Source organism: Bubalus kerabau, chromosome 22 (genome assembly GCF_029407905.1).
Source record: "Bubalus kerabau isolate K-KA32 ecotype Philippines breed swamp buffalo chromosome 22, PCC_UOA_SB_1v2, whole genome shotgun sequence".
NCBI classification, from domain to species: domain Eukaryota; kingdom Metazoa; phylum Chordata; class Mammalia; order Artiodactyla; family Bovidae; genus Bubalus; species Bubalus kerabau.
The window spans coordinates 53482968-53510816 of NC_073645.1; the positions used below are offsets into that span (position 1 = coordinate 53482968).

The 27849-nt window shown below is 63.7% G+C and overlaps 1 protein-coding gene across 2 annotated transcripts in view; it reads left to right on the top strand.

The window, feature by feature from the left end:
• The window catches only part of INPP5A (inositol polyphosphate-5-phosphatase A), a 145964-nt gene that overhangs the window by 113996 nt on the left and 4119 nt on the right, over window positions 1–27849 (top strand). For both annotated transcript variants that reach the window (XM_055560676.1, XM_055560675.1), the window contains exons 9-13: window positions 5981–6065; window positions 16149–16244; window positions 16625–16699; window positions 21134–21207; window positions 27088–27199. In XM_055560676.1, the coding sequence (XP_055416651.1) occupies window positions 5981–6065; window positions 16149–16244; window positions 16625–16699; window positions 21134–21207; window positions 27088–27199 (442 nt within the window). The remainder of the gene's footprint in view (window positions 1–5980; window positions 6066–16148; window positions 16245–16624; window positions 16700–21133; window positions 21208–27087; window positions 27200–27849) is intronic.

Sequence of the window (27849 nt, forward strand, 5' to 3'; positions counted from 1 at the left end):
ATGATTGCCAGAAAAATAAAGCTGCCCGGGGCGACTCCGAGCAATTAGTTCCCAGGGAGCAGCGGCGTGACGCGGCAGCCACACAGCCGCCTTTGTCGCCCTGCGGGCGGCCATCCGTCAGCTGTCAGCCTCTCAAAGGCCCGCGTCCCAGGGCTTCTCTCCGGGCCGTTCCCAGAGCTCGCTCCGCCAGCCAGCCGGCAGAAAATAAAGCCTTTGGTCTCCAGGCAGGGGCAGGCCCCGTGCTAAGGATGCAGGTCGCCGGGACGCCCTGTGCGGTGGGCCCCCTGGGCGGCCGCTGTCCCCGTGTCGGAGCCCAGCGCCCATGGGCAGCCTCTTTGTTGGCCTGAGGGCAGGGCCCCCGCGTGTTTCTGGCGTCGGGCGGGAGGGCGTGCGAGGTCCCCGGCCGTCCAGCGGAGGCGAAGTCAGGGCCCTGCTCAGTGCGCCTGCGCCGCTGTTTCCGTGTCCTTCTGGTTACATGGAGTTGAGGGTGCCACCGGGGCCCATGCTCGCGCTCTGAGCCCTCGTCCCACCCTCCTGTCCCTGTTCAGGGTTGTCCCTGGCATCCAGGGACCCCCTGCACGCTCGGGCACGGCCGTGTGCGTTCACAGCTGTGCAGCGTTGTATGTCCCCGTGGTGTGTTTGCAGGGTGCGGGCTTCCAAGTGGGTCCTAGGTAACGTCCTGGACCGTCACATGGACGGTGTACGACCCCTCCCTCTGCGGCGTGTCCTGGCGCAGGCACGTTCATGCTGCAGCTCAGCGCCCCTCGAGGCAGCGCCCTCTGTGCTCGTCCACCTGCTGGCCTTGCTTACTTCGCCGCCGTTTAGGATGCTTGAGCCCTCCTTTGCTGCTGGACAGGGGCCCCGCCAGCCCACGCCTCTCAAAGGCCCGCGGCTCAGCCAGGCCGGGCCGCACGACGGTCTGCGTCTCCCCAGGGCCAGTGAGGTGCAACATTGCTGCCTGCGTTCGTGGGTGTTGCAGATCTGAAGGGTCCGCTTCCTGAGCCCCCGGTGCTTCTCTCCTGGGTTGCGCGTGTGGAGCCCAGCGGCCCTGGAGGCAGGGGGGTGTCTACACCTTGCCTGTGGTGGCGTCCGAGCAGAAAGGCGGGTGTGATGTCACCCTGCTGTTAAAAGGGCGAGTGAGAGTGAGTGCGAGCGGGCAGCACGCCCAGGAGGCCCACGGAGGCCTGCAGCAGCCCAGCCTGGAGACGCACACGCCCTGCGGAGATCTGAGAAGGGCCTGCAGCCCCTGAGGCAGTGCCGTGGTTGGGCCGGTCTGTGCACAGACGGAGCTCAGCCCAGGAGCTGGAGCAGCGTGCGCATCCTTGCGGCTCTGGGAGGCCTGCGTCCTGGCTGGACGACGCCGGCCACCTTCTTGCCACGTCCTCGGAGGACAGAAGCAGCCACAGGCCTCTTCTCTCACAGAAACCTGTCCTGTTGAATCCAGGCCCCCTTCACGACCCCATTTGACCTTAATTCTCTCCAGTACCATCTTGAGGGCACTGGGGCTTCAACATACAAATCGGGGTGACAGTCCTGCCCCTAGCGGGGCCTCAGGCCTCGTTCCAACAGCAGAGCTGCGGCCACCAGCCGACTGAGACCAGAGAGGGCATTTCAGAATGGCTGCAGCCCCCTGGAAGCTCAGCGGCTGGCCCAGCACTCTCTGTCCTGCTGCTCTGAGCCATGGCCTCCCCAGGTCCGCCCCACGTGAGGGCCAGGGGCTCGGGTGTCCAGTGCGGGGACCCTGAGCACAGCCCTGGGGCTGCGGCGATGGCTCGGCCTGGCCGCCCGCTGTGCAAGGCGTGCACCCCTCATGGGTCCCCGGGGCGCCCGGCCCGGGAGACGCCAGCTGGGGGAGCGGGTACAGCAGGCGGGTCCCTCGGGCCCCTCGGGCCTGTGAACCGCAAGGACCTGGCAGATGCCCAGGGGTGGGCGTGTTGGGGGAGCTTGCCCAGCCGGCTCTGCTCTGTCAACAGGAGGGTCCTTCCCCAGTTACCCGGACCCCCCCTTCCCTGCCCCCACCTCAGGCTCCGTGTGCCGGCAGCTGGCACGCCAAGGACCATCCGCAAGGGCTGAGGTCCCCCCGGCCCACGCCAGGGACCGTCCCCCAGGGCTGCGGCCCCCCCAGCCCACACCAGGGACTCTCCCCGGGGCTGCGGATACCCAGCCCACGCCAGTGACTGTCCCCGGGGCTGAGGCCCCCGCAGCCCATGCTGGGGGCCAACACGCCACGCGAGGCAGAGTAAGCGTGCAGTCCCGAGAGTGGCTCCCAGGAAGGTCGGTCTGTTGAAGGCGGCTCAGAGGGAAGCCTGGTTGTCAGAAGCTCCCACCATGTTTTGCTGTTCAGGTTGTTCTACCCGAGCACGTGGCCTCCCCCAGATCCGAGACGGGCCCAAGGTTGGTTTCTACCACGTTCAGCAGCTAAAACTACCAAAAGAGGGCCCCAGCGTCCAGCCGGGCTGGTGGGCCCGACGCGCCCTGCCCCGCCTGGCACCCTGCCCGCAGCCTGAGCATCACGCAGTGAGCTCACCCGTCAGTGGAGAGAGCCTCTGTCTTCAAGGCCTAACCCATTGATTTTTATGGCCTTTCTTGTGACTCTGCTCCTGAATTAGGCACGCGGTATTGATGTGGGCACACTTTTTAATCATAATAGCTACTGACAAGGTAATTAATTTTAAAACAACTCTTTTTCCTGCTGGTCCGAACGGTGCTATATTGAGATTAAAAGCGTAGGCCTCGCCCGCTCTCTGGCAATTGCCTCGGCGGACAGCCGCTCCATCTCACGCCCACGCTGCGGTTATTGATGGGCACGGGCCATTACGGCAGAAGGAGCGGGGCAAGGAAATATGATAAAGTTTAGGGTTTTAATGATAGAATTACACGACGAGACAAGCTGATGAAATCCATCACCAGTCACCACGGCCGTCACGAGAGAAGCCACGGGCCCGGGTTCCAGGAAGGCTGCCCAACACAGCCTCTCTCCCTGCAAACCCCCGAGCTTCTCAAAGTTGATTCAGTCCGATAGTAAATCTGAAATCTGTTATCTTGTATAAAAGGAAATTACCCCCAAACGGGCCAGTTGTCTGCTCACCCAGTTCTGTGTCGGCTGTTTACCCCGCTTCCTGGTCCCGGGCCCGTCCGTCCCCCAGTGGTGATCCCCGGGTCCATCTGTCCTCTGGTGACGACCCCCGGGTCCGTCAGCCGGGCTCCCGCTTCACCAGCCTTTCCATCTCCCGCTCGGCACCTCGGGCCTCTGGGGAAGCCCCGGTGGGGACCAGAGCCCACACCCGGGCTGACCCTGCACATCCCTCTGCCCCCGGCCGTGGTCACCCCCCACCCCCAGGAGCAGGAGCGGGCTGTGGCCCCCCAGCACTGCCCGGCCTCTTCCAGAGCGTGGGGGGTCCCAGAAAGCGTGGCACCCTGGCCTTTCCCACCGCAGGAACAGGGCAGGTTCTTTAAAAACAAGATTAAGCAGAAACACTGGCTACAGAACGTGTAGGATCTGGGTGCTCCGGCCTGTGTCCCTGCATCTGAGCCATGTCCGTCGCCGCGCTCACACGTGATGTGCCAACCAACACCGCGGCAGGGCGACGCCGAGGGCAGAGGGTTTGCCTGAGTTCAGGGCTTTTCTCGGGGACCCTGCTCCTGGGCTTCTTAATAAACAGGGTGACAGACCATCAGGACAAAGAGTGTAGGTGTGTGACATTTAAGGTACGTCTGCTTCCTCCCTTCAGCAGATCAAGCGGAAGCTTTGCCTCGGTTCAGTTTTCCTTAAAAAGTTAATAAATACAAAGAGGGAAAGAAAAGTGAGGCATTTGAGTGGCATGAGGTCATGTGTTGGCGGGAGGTGGTCCCAGGTCCCTGCAGGGGTCACCACTCGCTGCCAGTCCCCTGACCCGGACACCCTGACCTGGGGCCCCCTGACCCGGGGCACTGAGGGTCGCCCCCAGGTCTTCCTTTGGAGGCAGCGCCCCTGGGCGGGGCGGGAGTCAGAGGCCAGAAGCTGACCCCGGGGGCCTCGGGGCCTCTCCACAGGGTGGTGGGGCTGCCCAGCACAAGGCTGGAGGGCACGGGAAGCCCCTGTCCCCCCGTCTAGTGCAGCCAGTGGTCGAGGTGGGGACCGTGGGGGCTGCCGTGAGTGGAGCAGGTTGGGGGCTTTTTAAAGAGCAAGGTGGTGTTTCCCGTGGGCGTTGCTCCCAGCTGCCCGCTGGGCTCCGGAGGCAGGGCGGGGGGGTGGGGGTGGGGGGGGCTCGCCTCCTCTCCTTTCCTGGGGAGGGCGGGCTGAGCTCGGGGCCCCCCAGAAGTGGGCGACCCGGGGCCACACCCCACTCCTGATGGGACACCATGCAGGTTCTCTGAGGCGCGTTCTTCTGAAGGCGTTTAGCAGCAAAAAATTAACCTTTTCAAGATGGCTCAGGGCCCTCCTGCCGACCGTCTGTGGGTGCCCGGAGGGTGGGTGGGGTAAGGGGCGAGGCTGGTCCCGGGCGCAGGGCTCCCCGGGGTCGACCCTCTGGCCTCCCCGAGTTTTCACCCTGCGGGGTGTCTCCTCCACAGAAGATTTAACTTTAACGCAAGAAGCGACATTACTGCTCATCGGCACTGTTAGTAATAATCTGTTAAAATATGTCCTTTCTTTTCAAACTCGTATGTGTGAGAATCAATCCGGTTAAACCCAAAAACAAGACTTTTCATGGAATTCAGCAACAGGATACAGCAGTTAACGTGTAAGAAAAATGTGGAAACAACTGAGAAGATTTTAGAAGAATTTCAGTGAGAAGCGCATCTGTCAGGAAGTGCTGTTAAAGTGACAGGAACGGGACAAAGATGTGCAGGAAAGGAGAGTCTCAGAAGACCCGGCATCGGGGACTCTGCACAGACTGCGGCAGGGAGGACTGCGCGCTTTCCTGAAGGGTTAGGATCAATCACTGCTGGAGAGACCCATGGACTCAGATCCAGTCCTCCAGAGCAATTCCAGATGGATTAAAGGCCGCCAACTCTGCCTGGAGAGGAGCCAGCCTGGGGGAGAATGCCCGAGGCCCAGCGCGGGGCCGGGGGCGTGTTTTCTTCGAGGAACTCAAGGCCCCCGGGCAGTGCCGGGAGCACAGGGCTCACCGTGCTCTTTCCAGGGAAACCTCTGGGACTCAGCGCAGGAGGCAAGGAGCCAGGCAGGGGCCGTGGCGGGGAGAGCGTGGGCCCATGTGTGAGAGGAGCCGCCGCCGGCCTTCCCGGCTGTGAGGGGGACGGATGGACGGGCAGAGCCGCCCACCAGATGATGGCCCCCCGCCCAGCGCCATGGAACGGCCGTGACGCTGCTCCTGGTCAGCTCTTCCTTAACGAGTCCCTGGGAAGGACGGCTCCAGGGGGCTGCCCTTGCTCTGCACACTGGGGCCCGGTCCGGGGTAACCGGGCGGACGTTTCTGAGTTGGTCGGGGGTGAGTGGTGCTCCCTGGCTCTGCCTGCTGGTGGCACGTGCTTTCTCAGAGCCCACCACGGGCTGAGGGGGCGCCCCCCCACCCCGGGCCCAGGGGCCTCGCCGCCCTGTCTCAGTGGGGGCGTCTGTGCGGCCATGGCTGGGCAGCGAGCCTGAGGGCCCGGTCACCGAGCCTCCCTTCCCCCTGCTGGGGCGCACGTCCGTCCTGCGGGCGGTCCTGTTAGAGACTGCTCCCATCTTGCTTTGAGCCGGAGGTGACTGGCACAGGCTTCCTTCACCCGCAAGGCCAGCGTGGCCGGGGCTCCGCTGGCGGGATCACGGCCTCGGGCGCAGGCTGAGGTTGGGCGTGGTGGGTGGCTGGCGCAGGGCTGAGGTCGGGCGTGGCCGGCGGGATCACGGCCTCGGGCGCAGGCTGAGGTCAGGCGTGGTGGGTGGCTGGCTGGCGCAGGGCTGAGGTCGGGCGTGGCCGGCGGGATCATGGCCTCGGGCGCAGGGCTGAGGTCGGGCGTGGCGGGCGGCTGCACCTGTGACCCCTTCCCTCCTCTCCTCCAGGATCAGCGACCAGCGGTTCCAGAAGGCGTCCTACTTTGTCTTCGGCGATTTCAACTTCCGGCTGGATTCCAAGTCCGTGGTGGAGGTAGGCCCCGTGAGAGGTCACGCGCGTTCGGTCGTGTTGTGTAAACAGCAGAGCCGGCGGCCCTCGACGGGCACGTTCCCGCCTTCCCGCTCGCTGGTTTGCTTACCGCAGGAACGCCCCGTGAAGAAGGCCGCAGTGTCACTGGGGGGCATTACGAAGCGGGGGCAGGAGGCTGCAGTGAGGATACGGCTGGTCAGCAGCTCATGCCCGGCGCCCCCACATCCCTGAGCGCCTCCTGAGCCCTGGGGGCCTGGGTGAGGGCCCAGTTAGCAGCAGGCATTGATGCAACCAGGTCAGACCAGCCGGGAGGAGCCCGGGTGCGTCAGGCCCCGGCTGGGGGAGCTGGTTGTCCTCAGTCGCCATGTTTCCTGACTCGTGCAGGCTGATTGCAGTGCCCACGGGACCTCGCAGTGGGGGCTCTGCCTGCCGCCCGAGAAGCAGGGCCACCCAGGCCCGGGCCTGGCGGGGGCAGCACACAGAGCCCGCCCAGCGTGGGCCTCCCGAGCGAGCGTGTGGGTGACCACATCCCCCGTCGTCTCCCTCTGGCCTCTCAGGTACAAGCGACCCCCCCTTGCAGAAGGCTTCCTCGCAAATCTGAGCACTGGGGCGGGGGGAGCAGGTGCCTGAGTGTGGCGAGCGGCCATCCACCCCTCTGGCGTTTTCAAATGAATGATGAAGGCCCGCGTTGGCTCAGTCAGCGGCAGGATCCACGATCCCCCAGGCGTGCCCCTTCAAGCCCCAGGCGATGCCCATGTGCACGCAGCGCTGGGAGGTGCTCAGGCCCCGGTGCCCGCAGCCATGCCCTCAGCCGCAGAGCCTCTTCGTGGGTTGAAAAGCCGCGTTGTCCCAACTTGAGCCCCCGGACCAGGGCATGTCTGGCTGGTACTTGGGCCCGATGAGCCTGCTGTGCCCGAAACAGCCCCTCTGCTGGCCCAAGGCCCCGTGTGAGGCCGTGGCCAGACCAGGGCTGGTGCCCGAGGGCCGCTGAGCCGGGCGCTGGGAAGGGTCAGGAGATTTCCAGAGTGGCCTTCTCTTCCCCAGAAGTGCAGACACCACAGAAAGGGCAGTGGCTCCAGGACGGGCGGGACCGTCCAGGGACACGGGCGCCTGGGAGCTCTGGTGTCCACAGGGGCGGGAGGGTCTTGGTGCGTGGCCCCCGGGGGGGCACAGTGCCCGGCTGGGGGGTAGGGGGGGTGCGGGCAGCTCAGTCAGGGACTCCTTACCAAGTGGGAAGCAGAGGACACGGCCCTGGGTGTGTGCAGGCGTGAGCAGGCGTGTGTGGAGCCGGGCCAACCACACACCCCCATAAAATGTGCGAGCCCACTCCTCTCCCCAGACCCGTCTGCCCAGCGCCCCTTCTCCTGACTCTTCACCTTCAGACCTTGGCTTGACCTCAGGGACCCGCCTGTCACCCTAGACGAGGGGCCCCCGCCACACAGTGACCGCGCGGATGGCCGGTGCTGGCCAGGGTCGCAGGGGGCTCTGGCCGGGGTCCCGGGGGCTCTGGCCGGGGTCCCGGGTGCTCTGGCCGGGTGCAGGCAGGCGCTGCCCACGGCAGGGCTGCTCTGTCCTCCTGTGTGTTTGCCCTGAGCAGGAAGCCTGGCCTGCCCAGCCCAGCACCCTCAGGACACCGGGGCCCCACGTCCCTGACCACAAGGGAGAGTGAAAGCCGTGCTGCAGGGAGGAAGTGGGCCCCCCATGTGCAGAGGGCTGCCTGCTCTGGGCGTCTGCAGTGAGACCTTGAGCGCCAGCACACTGTTCTGAAGGCCCCCAAAGCCCCCAGGGTCTCTAAGGCCACAGGCCCTGGGTTTCAGGAGGCCTCCAGCCCGCTCCTCCTCTCCCTCCCTGAAGGCCCGGGGGTGTTCATCTCGGGTGCCTTCCCAGCTGACTTGCATGAGGAACGACCCGAAACACTGCTCTCTACACAACTCTCACCAATGGCCGAGTTTTCGGAGGAGCAGAAGCTTGTGCACAGGCCTTCCCTCCCAGCCCCGCGGGTCCCGCCCTGGCCTCCCCACCCTCGGCTTCCATGGCCCGGCTGCCCTGGGACCTGGCCCGTGAGACAGACCCAGCGCCGGCTGAGCACCCGACCCTGCCTGCCTCTTTCCCGCGGCAACCACGCAAGAGCAGGTGCAGGGCAGTTATCTCGGCCGCTAACAAGTTGTAGACACCCCACCTGCCCGTGTCGCTTCCTCGGGAGGCCCATTAACAGGCAGTGACTCCGCCGTGAGCTCCAGGTTGGGCGTCCTATCTCTTCATCGGGAGCCCCACTGACTGTGCTGCGGGCCCTGGAGGGACCCATGCGGTGATGGGTCTGGGGCCACGAGGGCCAAGGGGCCGTCTGGCGCGGGGAGGTGGGGGCCAAGGTCACCCAGCGAGGGGCGTGGCCAGGACCATCTTAGGGCCAAGGAAGGTCCGGAGGGGCATGGTCGGGGTCCCCCTGCTCTCCGACCAGACGTGGTTGTTTGAGCAACAGCTCTTCTCAGCGGTGACTGGTTCCAGACGGCACGGCCGGGTGCCCTGGCCTCAGAGAAGCAGGGGTCCCGTGGGGCGTGGAGGACGCGCAGCGTGGCATGTGGGGTTGGGCCCACCCGTGTCCCGCCCACTCGCCACACCGCCTTTGGCCCCAGGCGCGTGCAGCTGGTCAGGAACGTCACAGCAACCGCGTGTGTCCTGAAGTTCCTGCTCAAGACGGCTTTGCCTGGCGGCAACTCCTGGGCACGGGCTCGGGGCCCCTGCAGCGGCATCTGCGGGCTCTGAGCTCGGGGGCTCCCTCCCACTTTGTCAGCTACGGGGCCCCCGGCGCCCCTCAGCTTCCGCTGGTCCTCGCAGGCTCCCGGCCTGCCGGCCCCCCGCCCGTGTGCGGACAGTCCAAGCAGACGCGGGCCGCCCCGAATCCAGGGGGAGCTTGGCAAGAGGGCCGTGACCAGTCACATCTGCCGAGTCCAGTTCACAGCACGGCCTCCACTGAGTCAGGTGGAGCTGCCGCCCTCCCGCCAGAGCTGACGCCATCGGTAACTCAGAAAACGTGCTTGTGGGCACACGCCTGGCTCTAAACAGTTAGCTGAAGACAACCAAGCTCCCTCTGTTGGGTTAACTTCAGCAGCTTTCCTACTAAGATCTTCAACTTCCACCTGCTGTGTTAGCGTCTCGTGGACTGACGGCGTCTGCTGGCCAGTGGGCCGTTTTGAAAGGATTTCTAGCTGTGGATGCCACTTGGAGAAACTTGGAGAAACCAGAGAAAGCTTCCCCAGGTTTTCCCGAAAGGCCGTTGGGCAGAGGGGAGGGCTTCCCAACTTGAGCGGCAGCGTGAGAACCAGGCGCCAGGCGAGGCCACCGGGACTTTGCTGCCTCAGGGCCGTGGCTGTTACTGGGGAACCGTGTGAGGGTGGGGGAGCCTATTCTTGGGGCTCACACAGCCTCAGTGAACGGGGGCTCCAGAAGGAGGGGGCGGGGCTGGGGTGCCCTGCTGAGGACTGAGCCCAGGAGGTGCACCCCTGCCCTTCGCTTCCAGACAGCAGGCACAGGGCTTGACCTGGGGCCCTGGCCCGGGACTGACCCTCCCCCCGGGTGTGGGCAGCCCCAGCGGCGACCCCCAAGAGACGCCCGGGTCTGGTCTGCAGACCAGGTCCTGGGGCAGCAGAGACCATGCGGGCCTCAATCTGTGTTCCTGGAGAGGCCGGTGCCCACAGCTGGCGGGTCACCCCACAGATGGTTTCCAGATTGCCCAAGGTCAGCGTAGGGCCCAAGGCGACCCCGAGCAGCCCAGACCACACTGCAGCCCTGCAGGTAAGGTCAGAGGAGACGCGGGCGGAGGACGTGGGCGCATCTCACCTGCAGGTGACAGGTGACCCTCCCTGAGGAGGAAAGCCCTGGTCACCCTCTGCCAGCCTGATGAGAAGCCTGCCGGGTGGGGCTCTGGTTTCCATTGCTGATACCCAGCCCCGGAGCGGCAGGTGCACCCTGGGGTGCCTGGGGTGTCCTGCTCCTGGGTGCTCACCCCACCAACTCCTAGGGGAGCCCCGAGGTGAGTCAGATCCTTCCCAGAGCAGTGAGGGTCCCAGGCAGAAGTGAGGCTGCACCTGGCTGCAGCTGGCAGGGCCTCTAGGAAGACTGGCCGGCCGGGGGCTCCAGGGCGAGGTGGAGCCCCGCTGGCCCTCTGCAGCACAGGGTCTCAGGCACCTTGCTGGGCACCAGCCTCAGAAAGACGTGCAAAGTGAAAGGCTGTCCCCCGGAACTAGAGCTTCGCGTCTCAGATGCAAATTAATACGAACAAGCTCGCAGGGCAGAACTGAGAAGATGGTCCAGTGATCAAGTCTGGCACCGCAGAAGCTGTAATTAAAACATACACAAGAGTAAACGCAGTGATCACACACCGTCTAATGGGCTGTGCGTCCCGAACTAATTAACGACGCTCAGCCCTGCCGGCGAGATTGCTCAGAGGCATGTTCCGTGCCTTGCGTGGTGGCAGCTGGCAGCTGGGCGCCCAGCCGGCCAGTGACAGACAGAGACAGCAGCGCCAGGCGCTCCCGTCCCCACCAGCCCGGCCGCGCCCACCTGCTGCCCGTCACCGCCGACAGCCTAGTGATGGCTGAGTTTTCGGAGGTTGGCGGCGGTTTTTAACACCCGGCTGCTGGCTGCTGACAGGTACAGGCTCAGGTGCCCCCCAGGGAACCTGGCTCCTCAGAGACTGCAGCCTTCCCAGCGCTCACGGTCCCAGGGCCCCAGGCCTCACCCCAGCAGCCAGGGCGGGTTCCCACGTGGCCGGGAGGGGCGTCGCCCCTGGTCATCAGCCAGGCTGGCCCTTTGCAAGGCCCCGTGAGCCCACCCAGCTTGTCTCTGTATATTCTTACTTCTCTGGTTAAATATATTCTCTGGAACTCAGGGAGGGCCTAGGAGGCTGACGTTTTTCTGCAAGCTAGAGGCAGGTGGAGGACAGGGCTGGGGTCTGTCCCAGGAGGCCCCGGGGTGTCCTGCTCCGTCACAGAAGGAAGTGATGAGGGTCTCGGTCTCCCTCCTGCCCTGTCCTGACCCCGCTGCCCCGCAGGCCTGAGCCCTGCTGTCTGGGGAAGGCTGCACCAGGCGTGTGACAGGCCCCCCAGCTGGACCCACGGCCGCCCAGTCCTGCTGGACACGAGCCCAAGCTGCTTCCTTCCAGAAAGGTCAGCCGCGCTGCCCTGGTTTGCCCCGCCGGCCGCATGTGGGCACTGTCCCCTTGCCGTGGACGGGTAGGGAGTCGGCGAGCGTCTTGGGGCAGAGATGAAAGGGCCTTTATGGGAGTTATTGTTCTCTCTTGAACAGCTGACAGCATAGAACAAAGAGGGTGCGGGCGCCTCTGACGTGGGCACGGCCGCACAGCGGGGCCTCCGCGGACTGGCCAGCGGCTCCCCCCGCGGGGTCCATGCTTCAGGCCCTCAGAGTCCGAGGCTTTCAGCAGTCAAGAAATGTGTGTCATCCCTGGACTCAGGGCTCTGCCAGGAAAACCTCTGAAGAGATGGTATCACTGAGGGTCAGAGTGAACAGAGTCGGGGTGTGAGGGGAGCGGCTCCCTCTAGACGCAGGGCGACCCCGCCCCGATGTTCTCTGGTGAGAAGCCCGCACGGGCGCTGCTCAGCCTCTGATCCTCGGCCGTTCCGGGATGGTGCCCTCTGTCTGTCGGGCAGGCCGCCGGACCGTGATAGCCAGGGATCTGTCACCAGAGGCGATCCCTGCAGGTGGGGTCCCTGCCAGCCCCTCCTGCAGCCTCACACCCCAGCCCGCACCGTGGAGGAGAAGGGGGGTGTCGCTCCCTTGTTCTCGGGGTGGCTGCTCTGGGCCCCACTCTGTGCAGCTGACGGTGGAAGCTGCCCAGTGACGTTGGTCTTCACAGCATGAGTCCCCCCACCCAGGGGCCGCAACCGTGGCCCAGGACCCTGGCCACAGACCCCTGGCCACAGACCCCCTGCCCCCGCCCCTCCCAGCACGGTGGCCTCCTGGGCTTCAGGCCGGCCAGGCCACCCAGGGGGCCCTGCGCCCGAGCAGGCCAGGCACACTGGGGCCCCTCCCTCCTAGGAGCTATGCGTCCACGTGTGCGTGTGTGCGCACGCGTGTGGCGGGGAGGCTGAAAGGGCATCTGCAGGTGCCGGCGGCGGACCCGGGCCCTGCCTGGTGGGCGGGACTGCGCCAGCATCCCTGACCCGTGGGGCGCCCGCCGTCGGCCTCTGGCACTTTGTGCTCCATGACGCGTCAGTGCCCAGAGTCGGGCCCAGGAGCCCCCACAGGCTGGCCTTCGCCCCTCCACCCTGAGAGGTGGGTCTGGGTGGTGGGCTCATGGGGGTGCGGGGACTGGTCCTCCAGAGCCCAGTCCCACGTGAGCGGCCTGAGCCCAGGGCCTCCGAGAAGGCCGCGTGTGCACACCTGTGTCCCGGGGCTCAAGGCAGGTGGGGGCTGGGCCGCTTGGTCCCAAGAGGAACACCGAACCTCTTCCGAGGTCTGGGCCTCTCCAGCTTCACTCCCTGCACCTGAAACGCTGCCCAGGGCAGCCACTCGCTCCCCAGAGCGAGGCTGCTGTCCTTGCCCAGGTGGGGCAGGGACGGGCCTCCTTGCGGAGGGGCCCCTAGATGACAGCAGCCGTGCGGTGGGCGGCCAGCCGAGGGTCCTCACGCTGCGGGCACCACCTTTAGCGCCCCCGGGACGGGCCTCCTGTCCAAGCTCTCTCCTGCAGCCCCTCGGGCTGGCCCTGGAACGTGCTGGCTGCTGGAGAGGGGACGGCGGCCACGGCCAGTCGGCCTCTTTGTGCCCTGGCTTTGTTCCCGATTTCACGCTATCAGAGGGTCCGCATGTTTCCTGCGTGAGGTTGTCAGGGGATGAAAGCCCTAGAGCGGGGCGCACGGAGCCCACCCACCAGCCTGGCCCCCGGGGCCTGCCTCCCCCGGCCCCAGATCCCGCCTGTAGGTGTCAGGAAGGGGCGGCCTGCAGCAGGGACCTGTGCTTTCTTCAGACCAGCACCTTCTTCTTCCCCGGGCGAGCAGGAGACCTATCCCTCAGTGGCTGAACCCGGTTGGAGGGGCTCGCCCGCTCTCCATGGAGCTGGAGCTGGGGCTGGGCAGGACGTGGTGGCCCTGCATTCTCCAGACACACGGCTCCGTTTCGGGCAGTGGAGGGACCCCAGCTCTGCGGAGCTGTGTCCAGTCCGCGGGCCGCAGCATGCGGCTGGCCTCCCGGGGGGGCTGCCGGCTGTCCTTCCCACGGGTCCACATCCGGCGGGGGGAGGCCACCCGAGGCCCTGCCGGGCTGGGCTTCACAACTTCAGGAAGCCGCTGTCCAGTAACTTTCCATTTGAAGGCCAGTTTACTTTCCATTTGTTGGGACAAAGGTTAATCCCCAGAGGTCTTAGAAGCCGAGTGATCTGGGCAGAGACGAGGACCCCGTGGGCTGCCTCCCACACCCCTGACGGGGAGAGGCCTCCAGCATCTGCAGACGGGCCCCACCGCGAGGGTGCCGGACCCCGTGGGCACGCCGGCCCCTGTCCGTGGTGAGAGCGTCCGCACGCACTGTGCCCTCAGGGTCACACACGAGCAAAAAGAGAAGGTGCGAAGGAGGAGCTGGAGCCGGGGCCGCCTCCGGGGCCAGGCTGCTTGGCGGCTGGTCTGGTTCGTTTAAGCCCTTGCCCTCCTCCGGGTGGGGGAGAGCCGCAGGGAGGACCCTGAGCAGGTGTGGGGGGGCAGTCACCCCCCCGCCCCCCAAGCCTGAAACAGCCTCCTTCTGGCTCTAACACCCAGTCTGGTCAGGATAAGTTGGGGACAAAAGTGTCCTCTGAGCCCAGCCCCTTCGCGTGCGGTCCTGCAGGGCCCAGGGGCAGGGTGAGAGCCTGCGCGGGGCCCCGACCAGCCTCCCTGCTCTGTTAGCTCCGTCACAGTCTCCCCAACGCCCCCAGCCCCATGCGTGCCCCCCTGGACACGCTGCACGTTCCGGACACCGACCGCAGGTGCCCGCCTGCCTGACCTCTGCGGTCCTTCGGCAGCTGGGGGTGCAGAGGACCCCCTCCTGCGGTCCAGCATGCTGGGTGCGGACAGAAGCAGGGTCTGCGGAATCACAGCCATGACTGGGCTAAAGCCTAGCAGGACGTCGTGAACAGACGAGGCGCTGTTGTGGCACCTGCTGCCTCTTGGAGTGCACCCACAGGAGAGCCCCGCCGCTTCTCCTCACCATCTGAAACTCCGCAACCGCAGCGAGGAAACGGCTGGTGTGCCTCTGACCTCCGCACACCAAGCTTACTGCACACGTTTGCCCAAAAGCGCTTCTCGACCTGTAATAGAGATCCCCCCAGAACAGAGACCCCCCAGGTCAGGCGTTACTCTGACCAGGACGGCCCTGACCAGCTCCTGGCTGACCCCGGGGTAGTGGACCCCCATCCTTGGGTGCAGGGCTGGCTGTCTGCCCCTCACCCCCTGCATCTGGCAGAGATCAGAGCGGGTTCTGTAAGGCCACACTCACGGGCTCCCCTCTTGGGGCCTGAGGGGCTCCACCAGCAATGAAATTTGGACCCGGGGTGGGTGGGGGGCGCGTTTGTGCTGCAGAGGAGAGCGGGCCAGCCACGCAGCGAGAACACCACGAGCTGCCTTTCCGGCCCTGCCGTCCTGGGGCCCCCACAGTGCCTGTCCTTGGCAGTGGCTGCATCGCCAAACTCCAAGAAAAAAGCCCGGGGCCCCGAGCGCCAGCAAGACACCCACGCCACCCTCCAGTGCCGCCACACGGCCACTGATAGCGAAATAAACCTCAGATGGTTCTTTAAAAACAGCATTTGGAGAATTTTTCTCTCCTTTGAAAAGAGGAAAATGCCTCTGTATGGCAAGCCGGAAAGGCGCTGCCCCGGGCTTTCTGCTCGACTGGTCACGGCTGCGGCTGAAAGGGGAGGCCTGGGCGCCCTGAATGAGGGGCTCCGGCGGGTGTGGGAGTGGCCGAGCGCGAGGGGCTGGCCAGGCAGATGTGTTTCCGCTGGGAGCCCGTGCGAGGGGGAGAGAGAAAGAGTTTTTTTAAGAAGTTTGCAGCAGCCGCCTTTGGGCAAAGACTATGCGTTTCCTCCGAGTAAGCCGTCTGCCCGCCGGGCCTCCCCATTCACCGCTCTTAAGCCCCGTAGCACATTAGCATCTGGATGGCTCAGCCTCCTCGCTGGCCGGTGGGCACGCCCAGGCAGGGTCGCTGGGGCCCTTGTTCTAATCCGGCCATTTGAAGGCGGCCAGACTGATTTGTGACACATGAGTCCAAAAGCCACTTTGGGGGCTTGACCTGATTAGCTGTGTGTGCCCTGAATGTCAATGCTCCCCCCACAGTGCCGGCCACCCTGGGCCTGAGCCCCGCGCTCCACTGCAAGGTCCTCCCACGGGCTCCTCGGATGAACGGGTGTCTTCAGGTCAACATTAGTCCTGCTGCGGCAGTCCTTCTTCTTTATCTTTTTCATAAAAACTATGGGGACAAAAAAAAAAAAAAAAATGGCTCTATCGAGGTATAACTTACACATAAAGCAAAATCTGGTTGTGGCCCCTGGCCCCCGCAGCCTCTCTGGACCCTGCGGACGGACTTTTCCGAAGGGAGGTGCATGGCCCGAGTCCTCGCCAGCACTTCTCCGAGCCTGGCCGTCGCTCAGCCCCTCCAGAGCGGTTCTTTCTCTCCACTGTATGTGGGTCTGGCCAGCGCTGCCCTGCTGCCCCCGGGCCAGCTGCCCCCGGGCCAGGCTCCGGGTTCGTCCTGACTTTGGGGAGGGACCCTGTTTACCTTCTTGCTGTGGCCTGTCCTTGCCCCACGCCCAGGGTGGGGCAGGACCAGGTGTACCTGCTGGGAGGCCTGGCCCCCTCCCTCTGTGCCCCCCAACGGCCTCTGCCTCCCTGCCGCCCTCCAGGTCCTGCCTGGCTGCTCTCCACCGTCGTGGCCCTGGGGACCTCCTGGGCCCCTGGGTCCACAGAGCAGCCTGGACGGAGGGCAGAGGGGCCGGCCGGGCGCTCAGGGGGAGTGAGCCCCCAGCCCAGCCGGACAGCGAGGATGGAGGGACCGGGTCGGGCGGCCAGGTGGCAGGTCTCGGACCTGGTTCCTCCGTGTCTTTCCCAGACTCTCTGCACAAAGGCCACGATGCAGACGGTTCGGGCCGCGGACACCAACGAAGTCGTGAAGCTGATATTCCGAGAGTCAGACAACGACCGGAAGGTGAGCGCGGAGGGTGCGCAGGCGCCCTGGGGAGGGGCCCCTGCTCTGACCCGCCCCCCCGTGGCCCCTCCCTGGGGAGGTGCCCCTCCCTGGAAAGGGGGCCCACCTGCTCTCACGCCCCTCTGCACACAGTGACCCGCCCTGGGGAGAGCCCCCTGCTCTGATGGCTCCCCGAGGCCTCCCCCTGCTCTGACGCCCCCGCCCCCGTGGTCCCGCCCTGGGGAGGGCCCCCTGCTCTGACCCTCCCCTCGTGGCCCCGCCCTAAGCAGGGGGCCCCCTGCTCTGATGGCCCCCCGTGACCCTCCCTGCTCTGACGCCCCCCACCCCCGTGGTCCCGCCCTGGGGAGGGGCCCCCTGCTCTGACGCCCCACCCCCAACAGGTGATGCTCCAGCTGGAGAAGAAGCTCTTTGACTACTTCAACCAGGAGGTTTTCCGGGACGACAACGGCACTGCGGTGAGTCCCGCCATGCGATGTGTGGTTGGTCCCCCGCCGCTGCTCTGGGCAGTGCTGACCCCCGGTCCTCCCGTCACGTCTGGCTGGGCCCTGCCTGGTGTGCCTCCTGCCTCTGGCCAGGCTGCATCCACCTGCCTTACTGTCTTTGACCGGCAGAATAGCCCTTAGCCCTGGGGACCCCCCAGGTGAGAGGCAGAGGGCTGACAGCTTTGGGTGCAGACCCTCTCTGTTCAGGGCCCACCCACTGAAGCCTGGGCTTCCTTGGAAAGAGGAGAGACTGTCTTGAGAATTTGAGGGACATTCTCTGCCACCAACCCCGTGTGTGTGTGGTGTGTAGTGAACCACGCGTGTATGTGCAGAGTGAAGTACACATGTGCGTGTGTGCATGTGTACAATCAAGAAGGAGACTGACAAATCCAAGGACAAGAAGTGTGCAGTGAAGTGCACACATGTGTGCAGAGAGAAGTACACGTGTGCATGTGCAGAGTGAAGTACACACGTGTGTGTGCAAAGTGAAGTACACGTGTGCATGTGTGCATGTGCAGAGTGAAGTACATGTGAACAGATCCCTGCAGCTTACCCCTCCTCCCGTGAGCAGGTCCCTGCACAGACTGCCTGCACACAGGCAACGGGAGGGCTGGGCTGGGGGCTGCCCCGCGGTGTGAACGTCAGCTGGACCTGCTTTGATCCATTCCTCTGGCGCCTGTGTGTTATCAGCAGGTCAGCCATGCCTGCAGGCAGCCTCCCCCACCCAGGTGTGCCCTGTGCCCCCCCCCTTCCTGAGGCCCTGGCTGCTCCCCCCACCCTGGTGAGGCACTGTCTGTACCGCGGTCCCCACTTTTAGCTCCTGGTTACCCCACCAAGACCACTGTGACCTCTCAGGGCCGTCTTCATCCCAAAGGCCAGAACCGTGTGCAGATTGAGGCCCTGTCTGTCCCTCCGCCCCCGCTCAGCCCTCTGTGCTCCGGGTGCCCTGGGCAGCCTGGTCACCCGCGGACTCTAGGCAGCACCTCTGCATCACATTTCCTCAGGCCCCATGGGGGCTCTGTGCCTCACTGAGCAGGGTCCACTGCCTGCACCCAGAGAGGGGCACATCTGTCTGGATGGGGGACTGTCCAGCTGTCCGGCAGACCCTGCCAGTCCCGAGTCCCTGCACAGAGCCACCCCGCCTTGCCTACCTGCCTGCCTGCCTGCCTCTGGGAAGCCCCCATCACTCGCCAGGACCTCTCACCTCTCATGTCCGTTGGCTTTGGGGCCTGGAGTCTCCATCACCTAGTCTGCCCCCGGCCCCGGCCCCTGCCCTTGCCTCCTTCCTGCACCCCACCCCCTCCGTTCCCCCCACCCACCCCGGCCTGGAGCTCAGCCAGGCCCAGTCACACAGCCATCCACTCAGCCCAGCTTTGAGCCCACCATGGGGGGCCCAGCCCTCTTCTGCGAGGCCGCCTCCCCCCGCTGCATGGGTGCACCCCGGCCCCAGGCGCTCCCGAGCCTCCTCTGCCGCTTCCACCCACCTGGTGTCCTTGGACACTGGCCCACAGCCTGTGCACAGCTGGCTCCTTGGGGACCCTCGGGTCCCGGGGAGGTGGGCTCCTCCTGCGTCCCACAGCGTGGGGGGTGGGCAGAGGCAAGGCGCCCCTGGGCCCAGAGCCCCGCTGGCCTCCCTTACTGCCTGGGAAGCGTGTCATCACCTGGAAACGACAGACATCACCTTAGATGTAATTTTATTTCCGTATTAATTTACCCTGTGAAACCGTGCTTTCAATGTGGAGGAAAATTAATTTGAATATCTGGGAGAAGTTTGAGTCTGCTCCTAAGATGAAAAGACGTGATGGAGTCGAAGCAGAGATGAGGCCTCCACGAGGGTTTCTGGGGGGCCCCCGGGCCCCCTGGTCGGGTCAGGAAGCTCAGGGGCGGAGGCCTCATGCCTCCCGGTGCAGGGCTGGCTCCACGGTAACCGCGGCCCCCTGCAGGAGGCGGGCGTGCAGACCCCCAGGGGCCTCCGGACAAGCGCTCACCTTCAGGGTGAGACGCCCACCAGGATGGATGTGCAGCTCAGCCGCGGCCCCGGGTCCATCGCATCCTTGATCAACCACTGGTCTTGTTCCCGCCTGACAGAAATTTAATTCAAGCTGGCTCTGAAAATAATTATTGTATTTTAAGAGTAGTAATCATCGGCCGGGACATGATTGAACGTGTCCATGCCTATTGACTTTTTCTATGATTTATAGCTTTGTTTAGTCGATATTCCCATCGAAATTGTATAATTAATTATAAGTGTGGCTGTCAGGGCGGCAGGATGGAGTGCCCTGGTGAGGATTTGGAGAGATTAAATTCTCCGCGGCTGTCCCAGGGCAGGCGCGGGAGCGTTCCCGGCGCTCGGCCCGTCGGATAGAGATGTTTTCTGTGTGTGTAGCACCTGCTCCGGCTCCGCCGCATCGATTTTCCAGCCTCTTCCCTTCATCAGCGCCGCACCTCTGCAGCAGCAGAGGCAGGCGTGCAGCCCGGACTGTGCCTGACAGATACGGCCGGCCGGCCGCTTCATCATTGTCCGCACACACCCTGCGCTGTTCCTCACTTTGTAATCAAGAAGAATGTTTAAGATACATGTGAAATTGGTCATCAGGCTGTGAAAAATCTCAAAGAGATACAGATTACCATTTCAACAGAAATGCAATATCATTCCTGAAACACAGCGTGCCGGCCTCCTGTGGATGCAGGGCAGGGAGCCCTCCACGGTAGAGAGAGTCCAAGAGGTCAGATCACGGAATGCTTGATAAAAATTCTGAGACTATTTAAAGGAAACAGAGAAAGAATCAGAAACATAAACACCATATGCTCAAAACTCCAGGCAGATGAAGACACACAAGCGGCTCTCACAGCAGCCAGGGACGGGAAAGTCCCCCCCAGGGAGCGGAGTGTCCAGACGGACAGAGCGGGCCGGGCGTGGTGCTCATGTGGTGGGTCGTGGGCAGGACATGGGAGGGATGCTTGGAGCTGGCAGGGGTGGGAGGCGTGGTCCTCAAGAGCTCGGGGCGTCTGTAGCAGGACACCAGACGCCAAGATTGAGAGCAACCCCAGCACCGGACCCCCCCACGGAAGGACACTGGTGGCGGGCCTCCGGGCGCGATGCGCCGCGATGCGCCGCGATGCTGGCAGACTCCTCGGGGGTCAGGGCCATCCTCCTGAGCTGTGAAGGCTGAGCATTCACGTTCGGGAGGCTGTGGATGACACGCTTGCTGTCTCCCTCTGGGGGTGCATCCTGCGAGCGTGCTGTGAGGGTGTCTCCAGCACATGTGTGTGCACACCTGTGTGAGCCCAGAGCTGGTCCAGGCCCCACGCTCATGCTTCACCCTCCCTGGAGACTTGTTCCCCACCCCAGGCACCCTGAAACACCGACTTAGGAACCTTCCAGAAGTCGTTTGGCCCCGGCTGCTCCCTGGAGGTGGGGGCAGGACACTGCTTGTGCCTGGGAACTGAGGGGCTCTGGCCCCAGCCCCCACCCCCACACAGCCCCCATCCTGTGCCTCCCCTCCCCCCAAACCCTTTCTGCACCCCGCTTCTGGCCCTGCACCCCTAGGCCCCCAGCAGGGGTGCTGAGTGGGGCGAGGTTTGCCACCGGTGCCTCTTAGCAAATGTGGGCTCACGGTGGCAGCCGTGGGACCCAGCCTCCAGCCTCACCAGGCAGGGTCGGCGCTTGGTGGCCACTGGGATCAGGTGGCTGTGTCTGAAGCGTCCTGTTTGTGCAAAAGGAGCCTCAGTCCCCCCACCCCCGTAATCACCCCCAGGAGCTCCTGCCGGGAGGTGTCCGGCCTGCTTCCCCCGACTCACCCGAGGAGAGCGGCCCGGCTGAGGGCTGGCCTGCTGCCCGCGGGCTCTGCGGGTGGCTTAGGTAGAGCCTGGCGTCCAGGGTTGCTCTGCACACACGGCGTGCGGATCGCAGGGCTGAGATGGCGGGAGCAGAGGGGGCTGTGTGGCCTCGGGCCTGTGCGATGCCATGCTGCCCTACGCTGCCGAGAGCGTAAGCAGTGACCACGTGCCCAGGGCGCGCGTGGCCACAGGGCCTGCCTCCTGGAGGCGCAGTGCCCATGGGCGTGGCTCTGAGGAGCCCACCAGGCCAGTGCCATTTGCGGTCCTGTGGGTGAGGCCCACACTCAAGAGTGTGGCTCTAGCTGGACCCTGCCTTCGGGCAAGGGCACCTCAGAGTGACTCCAGCGTGGCCATGGCCGCACCCTGCACGCTCAGTGGGGCAAGGTGGCCCCAGCTGGTCAGCACTGGGCCTCACCCCGGGGCCTGCAGGACTGTCCAGCCACACACCTGGGCAGCCCTCATGCAGGGCAGGTGCTGGGGTCTGAAATCACGGTGTCCCTGCCCAGGCTGTCCGGTGCCCCCAGGAGCGCAAGCCCAAGTGACCCTTATCTTCTTTCTTTTCCTCAGCTATTAGAATTCGACAAAGAGCTGTCTGTGTTTAAGGACAGACTGTATGAACTGGACATCTCGTTCCCTCCCAGGTAAGGACTGCCCACTCTCTGGCCCACAGGGAACCTCCCGTCTGTGCTTCTGTGCCCCCCATGCCTCCTCCCGCCCCCTCCCCAGCCTGGAGAGCATGGTAGGGGCTGCTCTCCTCGGTGCCGACACAGCCTCCCAGAGGCGCCTACGAGGGGCCGCTGAGGCAGTGCCAAGCTCTGGATCTTTCTTGGGCCGTCGGGACGCGGGTGTTGGTTCTCTTTCTCGGGTATGTGAGCTTTTGTGGTGTTTTGCTCTGGTGTTTACAGAATCTTGAAATCCGCAGCAATAACAGCGTGCTCCTCCCTGACCCGCCCGGGGCCACAGGGGGCTGGGTTGGGGTGGGGGGAAAGAGAGCCAATTACAAAATGGCCCAGGACACTCAGCCCGCTCAGCCACCCCAGGCCCATCTGGAGGACACAGACGCCCCCCACGGCTGCTCCCCTGTCTCTGCCGTTTTACAGATGCCAAGTGGGAATTCTTACCACTTGGGAGAAAACGGGCCTTGGGCAGGTTCGGGGAATCATCCTCAGGGAACGAGGCCGCTGGGAGCCGCTGCGGGTGGGGCTGAGAGTGCCATCTGCCCCCCCACCCCCGTCTGTGCCAGGCCTCAGGGGAGGTAAACACGTCAGATCCGCATCAGAGGTCCTCCCGGGCTCCCCGTGAAGCTTACCCTACTTCCTGAGCCTCACTCCAGAGGTCAGATGTCCGCTGGACCTGGGACTACCTGTGAGTCCAGACGGGCTGAGGTGTCTGGGTGCCTGCCACTCACCGTCAGCGCCCAGACCAGTGATTCGAGGTGCAGGGGCCAGACAGGCAGGGATGTGGCCCCCGGGGGCCTGGTGGGCACCCAGCAACAGCTCCGATGCCTGGGAGCCCATGTGTGACTCAGCAGCTGGGCCTGAGCGGGCAGCCTCAGCAGTGCATCCAGGAGCTGCCCCGCCGCGTCGTCCTCGGGCTCTGATGCTACTGAAGCAAAATAAAGTGTGCAGTGACATGTGCCGCCAGGGACCGCTGGAAGCTGAAGCCGTCCTGAGGGACCGGTTTCCCCCCGCCCTCTGGGGGTGATGCGGGGGTCCTGGGCATCTCTCCCGCTTGATCAGGGTCCACACGCCTCCCTCAGGGCTGCGGCCCGGCCAGGAGGAGGAGCTATGGACACGGCTCCCGAACAGCCCGAGCAGGTGGCTGTCCCTGAGCTTCTCCAAACCTCGCAGCCTGGACATTCAGCCAGGCACAGAGCGCAGAAGGCATGGGGGGAATGGGCCCACCAGGAGACCCAGGACTTTGTGGTCCGCTCTGGTGGCCGAGGGACGAGCCCCCATCCCCAAGGCAGCAGAGAGACAGGCATGTCAGGGCTGGGAGGGACCCGTCGGCCTGCACAGACCTTGGACTTCAGCCAGGCCCCAGGGGTGGGCTCTGGGGAGGGGTGTGGCTCCCAGGAGGGGCGTGGCCCGGCATGGCCTGGCCTGTGAGATCCTGCTGGTAGGTTGGGGGTGGGGATACTTTGGTGCCAAGTGGGAGGAACTCAGGGTTGGTGCCCACGCTGTGGGCACCCAGAGGTCACCGGCCCTCTTGGGCTCACCTGCCTCAGGCCTGACGGGCTCATGCGGCAGGAGAACAGCCTGAGACGTTCTGCCCTCATCCTGGAACCGTGGACATCCTGTGACCTGGTCGGTGTGTTAGGGCCGTGCCAGCTCTCCAGGAACGGTGTCCTGTCCTTGCAAGCACGTCTCGGCCAGAGACCTTTCTCTGGCTGGAGGTGGGGCTGCCCCCTGAAGGAAGGTGGTCTGGGAGGAATGGGGTGGGGGCCACTGGGAGGCCCATCGGTCGAGGGGTCAGACTTTCTCCGTTTAACTGGGAAGTAGCATTTCAGGTTCTCTGGGGTGGAAAAGGTCACGGTTTACAGACTAATCCATGGGCTCCCTGAGCTGAGGGTCCCCGCTCACAGCCCCTGACCTCCCAGCCTGCAAGCAAAGCCTGAGTCTCCAAGGCAAGGCCATCCAGGCCACTGCCTGTGTCACCCAACCCCCACCACAGCTCGGGTCATCAGTCCCTCCCCAGCGCCCAAGTCACCCCCCTCCCCCACTGCCCGGGTCACCCGCCCCTCCCCCACAGTCCAGGTCACCCACCCCTCCCCCACTTCCTGGGTCACCCACCCCTCCCCACTGCCCAGGTCACTCATCCCTCCCCCACAGTCCAGGTCACCCACCCCTCCCCCACATTCCAGGTCACCCACCCCTCCCCCACATTCCAGGTCACTCACCCCTCCCCCACTTCCTGGGTCACCCACCCCTCCCCACTGCCCTGGTCACTCATCCCTCCCCCACAGTCCAGGTCACGGCCCCTCCCCCACAGTCCAGGTCACCCACCCCTCCCCCACATCCCAGGTCACTCACCCCTCCCTCACATTCCAGGTCACTCACCCCTCCCCCACTTCCTGGGTCACCCAGCCCTCCCCACTGCCCAGGTCACTCACCCCACCCTACAGTCCAGGTCACGGCCCTTCCCCCACATTTCAGGTCACCCGCCCCCCCCCACTTCCAGGTCACCTACCCCTCCCCCACTACCTTATCATCCCTTCCCCCACTACCCACCTTCCCCTCCTCCAGTGCCTGGGTCACACCCATCCCCTCCATTTTGTTCCCTCATGTTTAAAACCATGTTTCTGACCATTGGGTGGCTCTCACAGCCCTGTGTCTGGAGAGCTGTCCCAACACGGGGAACCTTTCAGCAGAAGCAGCTGCAGGGACATGGTTAGAAACAGTGGCCATTTGGTACCCAGATGTGTTCTCTGACTGCCAGAAACTAAGTGATCCCAGGAGCCTTCACTTTCACTCTTCACTTTCATGCATTGGAGAAGGAAATGGCAACCCACTCCAGTGCTCTTGCCTGGAGAATCCCAGGGACGGGGGAGCCTGGTGGGCTGCCGTCTATGGGGTCGCACAGAGTCGGACACGACTGAAGCGACTCAGCAGCAGCAGCAGGAGTGCTGCCTGTATGTGTGCAGGCATGAGCTCCTGTGCACACGTGTGTAGGGTGTGTGCACAGAGGAGCGTGCATGGGTGTATTTACTGTGTGCACTGTGTCAGCACGTGTGCCTGATGTGGCCCCCGCATGGGTGTGAGTGCATGTGTGTGCAGGCATGTACTTGTGTGGGTGTGTGTGCAGGATACATGTGGTCAGGTTACAGGCTACTTGCATGTGTTTGTGCAGTGCACATGTTGGCATGTGTGCATATGGTATCCATAGTGCATGGGTGTGGGTGTGCACAGGTGTGAGTGTATGTACATGGTATGGACGCACATGTGTGTGTGCAGACATGGTTATACAGGCACAGGTGTGGATATGTGGGCATGTGTGTGTGGGTGTATGCAGCATGTCTTGTGGGTGTGCGGTGTGGGTTGTGTATGCACATGTGCATGGGTATGTGTATACCTGGGCCTGTGTGTGGTGTGTGTGTGTGAATACATGTGTGTACAGGTGTGCATTTGTTGTGTGTGTGCATAAGCTCCATGTGCACATGTACATGGTGTGTTCACATATGAGCAGACAGGAATTGGCATGTGTGTAGATTTTTATGTGGGGGTATGTTCATGATGTGTTAATGAATTTTTGTGTATGTGGTACAAAACTCATGTGTGTATGCGTATACATGTGTGTTTCCTAGGTGTATGCATTCCCTGGGAGTGTTACCTGGGTGTATGGCTAGGGTGTGTACCTGGGTGTGTGTATTATCTGGGTGAGTGTGTTGCCTGGGAGTGTATCTGGTGAATGTGTACCTGGAGGCTGTGTACCTGGGTGGATGTGTACCTGGTGGCTGGGTACCTATGTATGTGTGTGTACCTGATGGGTGTGTACCAGGTGGGTGTGCTGCCAGGTGTGCAGGGATGTCCTCAGGCACATCTGCCTGCTCCAGGGCATCCTGTGCCTGGGCTCTACCACACTGCCCTCTTTGTGGTTAAAAGGCGGAACCTCCTGGGCTCTGTTGCTTCTGTCGTGGCTGAACCCCCTGGGGATCTGTCCAGAAGCAGCACTGGCCAGGGAGGGAGACCACGTCTGGGTTTGTCCACGTGACCTGTCACGAGGAAGGGCCGTGCTGGCTCCTCTCCACACTCCCCAGGCCTGCATCATCCTGACTGTTCTGTGAAAACGACTCCTTCTCCCACTTGGGCCAGGTGGTCAGGACAGAGGCTCGTGGGATCCGGGGCTGCGGGCTCTTGGCGTTTGTGGAGACAGCCTGTGCTCCACCGGCTGTCCAGCTTCGGCATCTCCTGGGGGCAGGGGGTGATGGACAGTGTCTGTTTGAGGGACAGTGGCCACCCCAGGGCATCCAGCTTGTCAACCAGGGAATTATGCGCCATGGGCATCGCTGGTGCCAGCAGACAGGCGGTGCTGACAGCAGGGTACTCGGTGGCGGCCTTTGGCTGGCACGCCTGGTTTTCAGAGCCTCTCTGCAGGGGTACTCGGTGGCGGCCTCTGGCTGGCACGCCTGGTTTTCAGAGCCTCCCTGCACCTCTGCCCTCGTCATCCCAGCTGTGAACACACTCCAGCTCACACTGTCATTGGCTTGAAAACAAAAATGAAGTGAGACGGCTTAGCGGGCTCACCCACCGAGGTGCGGCAGCGGCTTCCTGTGATGTGAAAGGTTCTCGCCCCGCACGCAGCCCTGTCCAGACCCCTGCCCTCAGGACAGCACCTTCCAAACCTCCCTTCCCTGAGGTCTGAGGGTCCCACCTTCACGTGCTCCCCACTCCTCCCACCGACTCCTAAACCGGCTCTCACAGGCTCGAGACCCAGTCCAGGAACCATTCCTGTGGCCTCTGCCTGTGCGGTGTGGGGTGGGGCCGTGCGAGCACCATGAGAACAGCAGGTAGCATGTCTGTGTGACCATGAACACGGAGTTTACCTTCCAGCCCCCAAAAGGATCTTGGGCCCCTGGGGGTCCACTCATCACAATCAAGAACTCCCCAAACCTAGAAGTAACCAAAACGCTTCCAACAGTGGATAGATGCTTGCTGCTGAAACGGGTACGGGAGCAAACAGGAAGCAGGGTCCCAGCGGCTGGCTGTGGTCGGGCGCCTGGGCTGGGAGTGGGCTGCTGAGCCCCTTGCACAGGGCTCTGCCTGGGTACGTGCCTCGGGGCAACCGTGACCAACACACTGGCAGAGGCACACCCCCTGGCCCCGCCCAGGCAGAGTGTCTGACTCCCCAGAGGGACGCATCCCTTCCCAAGTATGGACGAGTGCTCTACGTGGAGAGAGATGCTTTTACAGGACAAATTATTAGGGAAAGAGCTCCAGCGTTCACTTTTGTGAAAAACAAAAATGTGTATAACACAGGGACAGCATGCATCGCAAAGACGGGGCACCGGGGGCCGCCTCCCTGCAGTGGACAGGTCCACTTTTATATTAAAGGTTAGGAGGCACTTCTTGGACTTCTCCGTGGTCCCTAATTCAGAGTTGGACCATGTGTAGGTTCTTGTCTGTAATGATAAATATAAAATGGTGATATTCGACCAAGAAGGCTCTGTGCCTGGCCAGGACGTTTGTCTGTCCAGCTGGTCCAGGGCTCCCACACACGGGGGCACAGGACACGTGCTGAGGGGGCAGGAATGGGTCTGTCAGCCAGCCAGCCGCAGGCATCTGTGCAGGTTTGTGCTTTAGGCTGCATCCAGAAGCAAAACCAAGTTGAGAAGATGAGCCTCGTCCTAGGGGGATTTATCTGAAGTGCTGGGGACAGTGTGGGACTCGGTTCTGGGAAGCTTCTGTCACCTCTCCGTCCCCTGGACAAGCTGGGCCTTTCTGGGGTGCGGGTCCCGCATGGAGGAGGGGCAGCGGGGGGGCCGGCGAGCGGCTGCCGACCGCGCCCCCGTCCTGTCTCCCCAGCTACCCATACAGCGAGGACTGCAGCCAGGGCCGGCAGTACATGAACACCCGCTGCCCCGCTTGGTGTGACCGCGTCCTCATGTCTCCGTCGGCCAAGGAGCTCGTCCTGAGGGTGAGTGAGGCCTGGGGGGCCGGCTGGGAGGCGGGCCGTCTAGGGGGTGGGCCCGGGCTGGGGGCACCCTCCTGCCTTCGGTCCTCGGGCTGGGACGTAGCCCAGGTTCTGGAGTCAAAACAGCGTAAATGGTCGGTCGCCAGGGCGTCAGGAGTCCTATCAGTTTATTGCGTGCTCGGAGAAGTCAATGGGCTCTTGTCCTCGAGAGAGCTCCTGAGCTGTGAAGTCGTCCTATTTCCTTAAGTTGTAAATCTGAGCTGAGTCACACAAACGCCAGGGGTTGGAGGCTGCATGCAGTGCTGGGGTGGGGGTCTCCAGTTCCTGTAGCCTCTCGATTCCTGGGGTTTTCAATGCCCACATTTAACACAAAAGGACTGCTCTCAAGAATCAATATCTGCACTGGTTTTGTCAACACCATCAGTGAAAAAATACAGTAATGAGGTGCATTGACTCATGAGGCAGCAGCTCGGCCTCTGAGTGACATGGGCAGCCAGTCAGGAGGGGGCGGGTGGCCCCCCGACCTCAACCCAGGACGTCCAGGGCTCTGGCCACCACCCTGCACGGCCCCCGCACTTGCTATGAGGGGTCCCGTCTGCCCCCCGGGGCCCAGACCCTCATCCAGAGACGCAGCTGGGAGGGCAGAGCTTCTG